Genomic DNA, 12,233 nt, shown 5'->3' on the forward strand with positions numbered 1-12,233 from the left:
TGCTACCTGGTGTTCCAGGGTACATGTAAGGTCATTGATAAAGGCTGAATCAGGCTTATTATCTACAGCAGGGAGGAAGATTAGTGAATCCATAACTGAATTTCTGTTTACACTCCTGTCGTAAATTCTAATAATTAATTAAACTCTTCTCTTTTGATTATCATGTTAGTTAATATTTGGGCATGATAGTATTTGTCTCAAATAATTAGTCATTAACTAGTCACTAATTTTCTCTTAATAAACTCAAGAATTTAATTCTTATTTGTAAATTATGTCATTGTTTTTCACTTCAGGGGTTGATTCCTTTACCTTAAGCCATTAAATCTAAGTATTGATATACGTATGATTTGCTCATGGGAAAAATCACACAATTTTTTCTTGTTTCCTGAGCTAAAATACAGAGAATGGGTTATTTTTTAGTGACTGCTAAGTTCATTTGGTTTTTGTGAGGTCTTAACGAGGACAATCACTACATTTAATTCCTCCAAAAATAAGAGATATTCACTTTCTTTTCTTTTTTTTTTTTAATTTTTAATCAATAGACTTTTTTTTTTTTTAAGATTTTATTTATTTATTTGACAGAGATAGAGACAGCCAGCAAGAGAGGGAACACAAGCAGGGGGAGTGGGAGAGGAAGAAGCAGGCTCATAGTGGAGGAGCCTGATGTGGGGCTCGATCCCATAACGCTGGGATCATGCCCTGAGCCGAAGGCAGACGCTTAACGACTGCGCCACCCAGGAGCCCCTTCACTTTCTTTTCTTTTTCTTTTAAGTAATTTCTACACCCAACGTGTGACCTGAACATAAGAACCCTGAGATCAGCAGTCACATGCTCTACCGACTGAGCCAGTCAGGTGCCCTGAGACAATTCCCTTTAACCTCTTCCCCAGGACTTGAGTCCTAAACCCAACTGCACTAAAGCAAATACGTATTGGAGCTATTTTCTGAGTTGTGTTATGCCCACCATGTCCTACCTTGTTCTTTATTTGCTTTCTCCTCAACTATACGATAAGGGCCTTGAGGACAAGAGATAGTCTCTTGCTTAGGGATATTGTCTAGTCCCTGGGGCAGGAGTGCTTAAAGGCATCAGTAGTTATAAAACAACAGATTCACCACGTGTTTGAGGAGGGAACAAATAAAAGATTACAGATGGATCAGCACAAACCTAGAACAAGAAAAATAACACATCACCTAGTGGCCCAGAATCACTCCTTCTCCTTGACAATGAAGAATGACATTGTTATTTTTATCCTCATAGTAAGTTCACATTCTATTTTTCCACTTCCCACTAGTATTTTTCACATGACTTTCTCAGTCTTTGTTTTTGTTTTATCTCTATAAAATATATTCATTTTGAGTGGCCTTTTAAATCTTTGTATCTGTTCATTCACCAAATATTTATTGTGTGCTCATTTTTCTATTTTCTATGCTTGTAGTACCAGTACCCAAAGGTTCTTTTTTGCTATAATTATTATTTAATTAGCTAGAAAGCAAAAAGGATAAATAGAAAAGAAAAAGTCATTTTTGAAGATTTATTTTAGAGAAAGAGCATGCACGCGAAGGAGAAGGGGTAGGGGGAGGGCAGAGGGAGAGGGAGAGAATCTCAAGCAGACTCCCTGCTGAGTGCAGAGGCTGACACCACACAGGGCTCAATCTCACAACCCTGAGATGATGACCTGAACAGAAACCAAGAGTCGGAGGCGCAACTGACTGAGCCATTCAGGCGCCCCAGAAACAGTCGTTTTTGATGCTAACCCCCCCCCCCCAGATCTGTACACTGTCAGCAATTCAGGTATTTCAGGTCTTTAGTCTGAATCAAGAAAAATGTATTTCCTTAGAGTTCAGGTGCCCAGAGCCATTTTGCCTTTGTCATGCACGCAACCTTGTGTCCTCCCATTACACCAAATAAAATCAGGAGTCATTTGCTTCAAGAATGTCCAATCCTTTGGGAAGCTTCCATACTTAAGAGTTATGCAAATATATATGCATTACCCATAGCTGAAAGAACCAAACTTCACCTTGCTCTGCAAAACTACGTTGTATAAGCTGGATCAGCAGCCTAACTAACTTCCCTTCAGAGAAAGAATTTTAACTTCAAACTAAATGCAACTCTGCTTTATGAATGCCTTCCTGGATTTCCATTGGGTCCAAAGCTGGGAAGAAGGCAGCACAGAAGATTCAGATAATCAAATGGCGCCTCTGGGTGTTCCTTAAGACTCTTTAACTGGCTCCACTGAGAAGAGGGACATGAAGACTATTGTAGAGAAAATGGTATTAACAAGTATGTCAGTAACCCAAGCAAACTAGCAGTTTAATGGGATGATAGTTCTGAACCCCTAGTGACAGGCCAGATTCTCTCTCTTCTTCTTCTTTTTTTTGTTGTTGTCAAAGAGAAAATTATTGGTAGTGTCCATAAGTTCTTAGCCCTTTACTATTACTATTACTAAAATGTCCTGACAAAGTTACAAATATTAAACTTTGGTTGATGTCTACTTTTGTTTAGAAGGAAACATCCTAGACACTATATATTTAGCTAGTCTTATTCTGGCCCTAGGCCTGGCATACATAATTTAGACCATATGTTCACAAACGGTGACTGTGTTCCTCACCACACCCCAGGGCCCAGTTTTAAGAAGAAATATCCCTTAACGTGCATAAGTAAGCAAAGTAATGGAGGCCACTTATACTCAGATGTGTAAGTTTATGATGCAGAAAAGTGTATACCTTAATGTTTTAATCACCCGAGTTTCAAAAACTAATGACCACGGAACAACACTCAATTTACATTCTTTTAAAAACAGATACTGACCACAACATAATGATTCTCCCATTCTCCATGGCCCTGGGATTTAAAATTTCTCTTTGAGCCATGTTCTTTCCTTTGGAAAAATTAAGAAGTTAGCAAAAGCCTCCTCTGAGGATATACTGCAAATTTCATGTTGCTAACAAGCTAGCCTACAGCTTAGGCACTTCAGTAAAACCCCACATTGGGCCAAGCGCGGCATCTAACAAGAGGACAAATACTTGCTTGGTTTATGACGCTTCCGCTGCCGGTAATTGTCCACTGTATAGCTGGCTTCGGAAAACCTTCCACATGGCAGATTATTGTTTTAGACAGTCCACTGGGATCAGTTTTCTTTGTCATTTTGATTTGCGGTTTTCCTAAAATATCATTAGAATCAAAATAAGATGTTACACTAAGATCATAAAAGAAACCAGATATCAAATTCTCAAAGAAAAATCTGCATTATTGCTAGGTATTTCTTACCTTCTACTATGAGTGTCAATGACTCTCTTTTCTTTAGGCCTTCAACCTCTTGCAGAGCAGTTTCACAGACATAGTTTCCAGCATCCTGATAATGGAGACTAGAAAATGATGGGCTAGATCGAAGCCTGATGTTGTCCTGATTAAACAAAAAGCTAATTACTTCATATGGCTCAAATGCAACTCTCCACATATTTATTAGATAATCCTGGAGCCTAAAATTATTCTTCCAGATCTAAGGAAAATGAACGTTCCTTTTTCTTAACTTCAGACACTTTCAAAAATAATTTCCCTTTTCCTTTGTAGTTTTACACATTCAGAGTTTTATTTCGGACTCTTTAATTTACTGAATTTGTAATTTGGAACAAATTATACATTTCTGAGACTCAGTTTCCTTATTTTTGAAAGGGGATAATAATCTTGAATTATTTGATGACTTAATTATGTAAGTAGTATAATGTATTTACATAAAGGAAAGTTCTTAATTGATAATAGCTACTCCTTGTAGTAAACGTAGATGAACTAGTATTGAAAGGCATTGGAAGTCTGTGCTATGTTATCAATGATAGACATAAATGCCAGAAAGCCATTTGATAGGATGCGTTTATCAAGACAGGGGATCCATTACAGAGCCATGGCAATTATAACAAAATGTTTTTAAAGAAATCATTACTAACAGCTTCCTACCCTAATTTCTATGAACAAAGGAAATGTAGCATTTAATGTAAAAAAAAAAATCACTTGGTATACAGAAAATAATGCTATTTTACCAGTAATGGAAATTCTAAGCAGGCAACTAAACACAATCCTAACATCATGTGGTCTTTCTCCACTATGAATTTTTCTCCACTCCCCATCAGCTAACCACTGGCCAGGTCATCCTGATCAGCCCTACCGACATTCGGCATTCAATGAACAACAGTGACTGCAGTTGATGTAGAAACCGGTTTAGCCACGTAAACTTAGTCTCTCTAGTCCTGTAGTGAAGCAACAAGTGCTTATGTGATTACCAAGTAGTCTAGTTGCCTAGAATGTGTCTAGCCCTTTGACCATGGACTACTACAAATATGCAGTCTACAGGGTGACATTTTAATTATCTGAGTGAAACAACAAGGGTGATGAGGCTCCAATTAAAGGAGAATAAAATAAGAAACTGCGCTTTAAAGGAAAGCAAGTCAGAGAGGATCTAGTGTTAAAAGTGATCAAAAAGCAATACAAAATAATGTATATTTTCAGCAAGAAGAAATGCTAACGATACATTTCTCCACAATTTTTATAAAGTAATTCTTGTCAACTCCTATGTGAAATGGTTTGTATGTGTTTTATCAACACGTGCACTGGGTGTTTAGATATACTAGCCGAGGACTTGAATAGTGGGATTACAGTTACAACCTTTCGCTTTGGCGATAACCTTGTCTCAAATCACCAAGCACCAATCCTACTATCTCACTCTAAAAAGGTAACAATGACTGGGTTCCCAGTGATGGCTTACATTTCAGACAATGACAAGACTCGAGGCACTCGCTCAGGAAATACTGACTAAGCTCCACTGTGTTCCAGGTGCTCTACTATGGCCCAGGGCTGAAAAGGGATCTCTACCTTCAAGGTGCTATGAATTCAATGAACTCACATTCAGACACTTAGGCTCAGTTGCAGGCTGAAAGTTGTGTGATCAGAGCACAGTATTTATTAAACCCAGTAAGGTCTGAGTTTGAGTCTAACTCTACCACTTAAGAGCTTCCTGATTTCTCTCCTCTCAACTTCTTTCCAAATAACATGGCGAAATAAAAAACATCCTGCGTATTTCATAGGGTTCTTTGCAAATGTCATGTGAGAATAATGTGGATTAAAACACACTGAAAATTGTTAAGCTCTAGAGCATAGAACCGTATACATGTGTGGGTCCATGAGCATGTGTGTATGTGTAGAATTCCTTAGTAGATACACAGAAATCAATGTCCCAAAGTAAATTTCAGACAATCAAATTATGGATGCCATACTGTTGTTGAGTACCTCTAAAATTTTATTGTGACATCATTAACACGAATATAATATAGAGAAAGAGAGCATGAGTGTGAGTGTATAAACATATTACCCACAAGTATATGTATTTAGAGGTCATATTAAATGCAAAAGAGTTAGTCAGTCCAAACAGTGTAATATTACCAAGAAATACGACTTACTTTCATCCATACCACGGTTGCATTCCTACTAGCAGATATTGTGCATGACACAGGCAAGGCATCACCAATCTGCTTGGTCACTTCCCCACTTGGGTTTAAGGACAAATCCAAATCTGTGAAGCAGAAAATCTGCTTGAAATGTAAACTCCAGGAAAGGAAGACAGTCAAAATATTTTGGAGAAGAAAAGATAAAAGACCAAAAAAAAAAATCCTTCTAACTGTATTCAAAATTCAGAACTAATTTATGTGGGGCGCCTGGGTGGCACAGCGGTTAAGCGTCTGCCCTCGGCTCAGGGCGTGATCCCGGCATTACGGGATCGAGCCCCACATCAGGCTCCTCCGCTATGAGCCTGCTTCTTCCTCTCCCACTCCCCCTGCTTGTGTTCCCTCTCTCGCTGGCTGTCTCTATCTGTCAGGTAAATAAATAGAATCTTTAAAAAATAATAATAATAACTGAACTGTAGTGTAATCAGCCCACTTTTTCAAGCCAGGTTTGAGACCAGCTTGGACAAGGAAATGGTCAATCTAACTGATTATGCATTTATTTGCCTTTAACATGACTGATGTTTTGAGTGCATAGAACTATTCCCCTCGGGTCTATTACCCTAAGAAAAATAATTCTTAAATCAATTCTGGAAGAAAAGAAAGATGATGACTAGGTAAATATTATAAAAAGAGTTGGTAAGGCATGCCAGGAGCAAATTAAGTATATTTAGACAGCAGGTGATAATCTGAAAAACCATGAGGTAGTCTATCTGTTTCTTAGAGAGAATTGACTACAGTAGTTAGATTTTTTTTAAAAAAAATACAATTCCACTTCTCATGCAGTTGAAATTTTAAATAAGATCTATTGTTAGGTACACTGTCAGCAGACATCATTTTTTAAAAACAGGACAAACACATCTAAGTAGGTATAATCATTCAGATGGAAAGTAATTTCTACAAAAATCTTACTATCACAGTATGATCTCTATGAGGAAAACCTAATTCAACAGAACAAACATTTATTGTGCAGCTACTAAGTAGCGAGCACTGATGGGAGATACAGAGATGACTATAAGCTGACAATTTACAATTTTTGAGGTAGAGGTCATATGCACTCAGCTATGTGACTGACACACAGCAGCATGAAATCAGCACCTACTAGCACACACGCTATAGATTAGAAGCTCAATTAGTATTTGTTGAAAAACTAAAGGAAGGGCTACAAACGGAGGTAGAAGCAAAGACTTCTGGGAGTGTAGAGAACAGAGCCAAAATGGGTTGCAAAGCAGTAATAAAGGCTTGTATATGAGGCAGTATCTGCTTGTGGTCCCTGACACCTGAGAACGGCTTTGATAAATGGAGATACAGGGAAAACTTTTGGCACATGAACAAAGGCAAACTGCTGACAGAGTACAGCAGACTTCACCACAGTGAGTAATCTGGTATGAATGGTTATAACACATGAATGATAAATCTATATAATTAGTGGAGGCCAGACTACAAAGGACTGTGTTTGCCATGCTCAGAGCTGAGACTTTATTCTATGGCAGTGGGGATTTCCTATTGCACCCCCTGCTTCTCCTTGGTTTTACATGTTATAACTGCACTTGGCTGATAGTTGGCCAACATCATTTGTAATCCTTGTTTTTCCCGTTTGATTGTAAGAACCATGAAGGGAGGACCCGTGCCTTGAGTTGTCACTGTGCATGCTCTGGAAAACAATTACTGCATGAAGGACAGAAGCACGCTTTCACGGTTTCTCATTAATATTAAAATATGCATGATCACAGAGAAAAGTGGCATTTCCTCGGAAAATCTGGATTGATTACATTTAGATGAAAACCCTACTCAGGGAGTTAGAAGCTTTTGTTAGTCGGACAGTTAACGTGCCAGTGAGAAGATAAAAGAAGTGATTTTAAAGGCTGATGACGGACTTGGGAAGTTCTGAGGAAGAATCTATGTGCGCATGAATTGGCAGAGGACAGGCAGACGCTTCATCAGCAACTACGGAGGTGCGGGCGGAGAGCCCTGATGAGGGGTCTGTTCTGCAAACATGTGCGAGTGTGTCTTGGTGCTTCCCTAGCCACACTCCCTTCAGTCATCTATGGAAAGGAGACAAATCTTGTTTTCAGACAACAAACAAGCAATCAAGGATAAATAGGCAAAAAACAGGATTTTTATGTTTTCATTTCATGTAATTCAGAGTAAAATCTTCATTTATTTGTAATCCTTACTTCAGCTTTTAAAGAGAAATATAGGCCTTAAAGCCCGATGTTATAGTCTACCTTTCAAAACCAAAAAGCATTTAAATCCAATTAAGTGCACTGAAATCCAATTAAACTGTTACATACTTTTGTTTAATTTTGTTTTTCTTTATCACAGTTGATCCCTGCAGTACAATATGGGTGCACCACATTTACCTGATTACTCTACCAACTATTCCTCCCCACCTGATCTACAAGCGATAAAATAAGGCCCCTTTCCTTCTAGGGCCCCGAGTAGCTGGCATCTCTTAAACATAAGCTTACTGTACCATCTCTAAGCACTAGATTATTGGTTACTGGCCCACAGATCTCATGGATAATGCTATCAGAGAGTTGTTTCACAGGAAATTCTATCTGCTGGCTGTATTCTCTCACTTCCCTTTTTTTTTTTTTTTTTTGTCATGGAACAGGCTGGATAAATGGTCCCAGGACTGACTGGTCCTCAGAGAAAAAGTAGCATTGTTTTTATCTTGAGAGATTGCAGCTTTCTCTCTAACCAGTTTCTGATGGCAGACACTCTCAGATCTATACAACATGAATATGGCACAAACAGAAACGGCCTGGCTGTGAACATTTCTTAACAGTCCTCTATTTTTATAGGGCTCCCCAGGGTGTGCTCCCAACATCAGACACTCAAAAGCAACCATCTGGTTATTCTATTCCCCAATGTATCTATCTCCTTGTATTTCCCTCAAAGTTTTATCTACCATCCTGTATGTTTTCCATGCATTATAGGTAGAATGAGAGATTTAGAACCATTTCCTCAGAATGATTTCTACTCTCTTTCAATTTTGAAACAAAGAAACCCCTCATACTCAATGGGATTAGAGCACATCATGTCTAGAGAAACTGTATTTCAGTGGAGCACGTCAAGAGGTGTTATTGGGTACAAAGGACTTACTAGAAAGTTTGGCCTATACCTCTAAGCATGACTGACATTTGCCTAAAGCACTCTGTAAATTCTGGTGTTACTGGGGAGCAGTTGAAATTAGTTCCCCCTTTCCATAATACATCAGGTATATCAAGAATACAGACTGTCAGAAATTACAAAATAAAGGACCGGAAGTGCTCTTTTTCATGTATCTCTTTTCCCATCATACTGAAGTATAACTTTTGGAGTATCTGGGCATCAAAAGCAGGTTAAGAGTAAATGAATATGTTTAGGGTGATTTTGAAGAGTTTCTGTTTCCAGAAATTTTCTGTTCTTCTATATAGAAGCCAATAAATGGCTTTCAGTGGTCTCTACCTCTGCTATTTCCAAAAGCTGAGTTTATAGTAACTGTGTTGCTTGGGTTTCAGTGCTAATGTTATTCTGTAATAATAATAATAAAAATAAAAATAATAATAAAGATACTCAACCTACACTTTTTTCTGGGCCAAATGCTAACGTTGTGAACTCTGAGAATATCTCAATATTTTCTTAAAATATAAAATGAGTAATTTCTTTAAGATCCACATGAATATTTTGTTGATACCACAAACTGAAGACATTCAGAAAGAAGATGGACGTTTACCACTGCCAAAAGTTGCACTTATTAGATCCACTCAAGATTCAATCTTGCAGTGCAAATCTGGGCCAAAGCTGAGTTTGCTTTGATGCACTTCAGTAAGTCTATTGAAACCACCCTACTTAAGAAAAACATAGTTGCAATTTATTTGAAAGACAGCCAAGTTAGACTATTAGAGGCCTTTGAAGTGAAGTTGGTAATGAAGAATAAGGTGACTTACAGTGAACTGTGATGGCTGTTGAAGCAATCATGCTTTTTTTGTCTATCAGGGAGCATTTGTAGTCTCCTGTTGCATTGCGCCTCACATCTGTCAATGTGTAAGTATTTGAGCTTCTTATTCCTTCAGGCTGTCCCTTTTGACAGAGGCAAAATGTCAGATGATTACACTTGATAGCTACAGTGAGATGAGTTGTATTTCTTGATGAAAACAGTATTTTCTTATGTAAGAAAAAAAGGGAATGTGTTTCTATGATTGGACAAATGAGAGCAGAGTTTGTGTTGCTTGATTTCTGGAAAAATAATAGCAATTTTGGTTCTAAGGAAATTGAGGAGCTGATAAACATGATACTGATGACATCTATTCTATTGACAGCATGGCTTGAATTTGAGAGTTAAAGCATATTTTTTTTAAAAAAATCTAATATTTCATTTTCTATTTACGTCTTCTAATTCAACAAAAAGATTTGAGGCAGTTTAAAAGAAATCATGCCACATATCCAAATAAAAAAGAGAGGAAAAAAAGAAAGGAAGAAAGGAAGGAAGGGAGGGGAAAGAAGGGAGAAAGAAATGAGAGGGGGGATTTTTTTTTTTTTACAGAGTGAAGAAAAAGAAAAGAATTAATAAACTAAGACTAGAAAGAATATAGATGAACTAGGTGCAAATAGTAACAAAAAAACCATAATCATCAGATATTGCTGTAAAGCTAAGACACAAATTTGGCTCTCATCTCTGATAGCCAAAGTAGAAACATAATTAGATTCAGAAGTTCATTTGCATATGAGACAAAAACAGTATGTTTTTTGAACATACTGTTCAAAGAACATACTATTATCTATTGGGAGAAACAAACTTTTCTACCAACATTTAAGTCTAAAAGCAATCAGCTATATTAGTCTTCTGAGTAACGTAGTAGATGATATTCTTAAATGCTGCTGAGAAAGGTAGTGGGTGACATTTGTAAATGTAACCCTTAAGTAAATGCAATATAAGGTTGTATACGGCTTCTCTCAATGGAAGGTTATGTCATACACAAACCTAGGAAGAGCTCTGGGAGAGCAGACAAGTGTCCTCAAAGGCTCTCTCCTAGTCTGACTCCATACTACCATGATATCTAGAACACATCCTAGAGGAATGCTCCAAATTATCTTCTCTATATACCATTCCTTTCAGCTATCATATTGATAAAAGTTGAGGAGCCTGCCCTTCAAGACCATATGCCATGGCAAGATAGGGCACCTAGCTTTAATATAACGTGCAACAGAATGGTCCTACTTCAGAGGTTCAGAGATGTGTTCAGGAAGGCACTGTGGGTAGATTTAGAATCTACATCATTGCTGTCATCATTCTTCATTTTGGAGTTATCTGTTTCCGAAGAACAGATTCTAATAACTTATCTAGATAATACAAACTAGAGTTTTGGTAATTATGGTTTCTTATGATAAGCTTTTTTACCCTTTTTTCCCTGAAATCTCTTAAAACTGAGAAAAACGTCAAGATCACTGGTAGGTGCCAAAACAAAACAAAACAAAGCAAACAAAAAACAACCTTTCAAAGGACATTCTACAGGTGTCCCTTGTCCCCAAGAATAACACCTTTCTCTCTTAAGCTACCCAGCTACACATAATTCTTAATGTCAGCCAGCTGCCACACAACAGGAAAAACTGATAGTAGTCTAGCTCAAGTAATAATCCTTAAGCACTTACTGGTAAGTAAAACAAAAATTCCTCAGGAGGAGGGTTACCATTTCCCAAGCACTTAAGAGTGATGTTATCCCCTTCTTTGACGGCATTTTTTGATGGCAGCACCTGTATTGTCACTTGCTCAGTAGGATCTATAAGAGTCACAGACACAAGTTAACCATTTTCATCAAGTACCAAATTACTCTGTACATACAATACAAATGACTAAATTATACACAATTTCCTCAAGAAGCTAGTAATGGTAATTACTTAAATGTATCCTTCTATAGAGGGATTGAAGTTAATAGCTACTTGCTATACCAAGTACTAATCTTGGTTAGAGAAAACTACAAAGAGACCCTGTTACATAAAAACCAATTTTTTCTTAGCAAAATGTCTCTAACTGAGGTATGAATGACCATAATTATTTTATGAGTAAAAGACCAGTAGGAACAATCTCACTGCATGATTTCATTATAAGGACATTTAACTATACTATATGAACCCCATAGTTTGGAAAGACCGGATCAGCAAGCATAGCAGCTAAACAATTAGGCACCCCTACACTCATCTTACTAATAATACCTTGTATTAAATAAAAAAGAGACATGAGCTGAGCAATGCCAGCAAGATTTCTGGCATGCAGGAGAGTAGATCAGTTTTCAAAAAGAAGAATCCCGTGAACTGAAGGACACCCCTAAAACAATCAACAGGACTGTCAAAGTATTGTAATTCTGTTCTGTTCACTGGAGCAAAGGTGCAACTTTCATTCCATTTTGGTCACTTTTATGGAGAAAATAGGGCTAAAGGGTATTCTTTAGTAGAGGCTACTACTAACGGTAGAACACTAAAGAAATTAAAGGCTAGATACAAAGGACAATATCTAGCAAGCAGAAAATAAGAGGAAGTGGTGCTGGCAGTTATAAATGACCCACTTTTTTTTTTTAATATTTTATTTATTTATTTGACAGAGACAGTGAGAGAGGGAACACAAGCAAGGGGAGTGTGAGAGGGAGAAGCAGGCTTCCCGCAAGCAGGGAGCCCAATGAGGGGCTCAATCCCAGGACCCTGGGATCATGACCTGAGCCGAAGGCAGACGCTTAATGGCTGAGCCACCCAGGCACCCCAAAA

The 12,233-nt window shown here is 37.7% G+C and overlaps 1 protein-coding gene across 2 annotated transcripts in view; it reads right to left on the minus strand.

Annotated features, from left to right (window-relative positions):
- Positions 1–12,233, minus strand: part of ALCAM (activated leukocyte cell adhesion molecule) — a 202,977-nt gene that overhangs the window by 22,562 nt on the left and 168,182 nt on the right. For both annotated transcript variants that reach the window (XM_045785287.2, XM_045785286.2), the window contains exons 7-11: positions 11,127–11,254; positions 9,425–9,557; positions 5,448–5,560; positions 3,268–3,403; positions 3,028–3,161 (exon numbers count right to left, since the gene is read on the minus strand). In XM_045785287.2, coding sequence (XP_045641243.1) covers positions 3,028–3,161; positions 3,268–3,403; positions 5,448–5,560; positions 9,425–9,557; positions 11,127–11,254 — 644 coding nt within the window. The remainder of the gene's footprint in view (positions 1–3,027; positions 3,162–3,267; positions 3,404–5,447; positions 5,561–9,424; positions 9,558–11,126; positions 11,255–12,233) is intronic.

Source organism: Ursus americanus, chromosome 4 (genome assembly GCF_024610735.1).
Source record: "Ursus americanus isolate L20-20 chromosome 4, mUrsAme1.1.p, whole genome shotgun sequence".
NCBI classification, from domain to species: Eukaryota; Metazoa; Chordata; class Mammalia; order Carnivora; family Ursidae; genus Ursus; species Ursus americanus.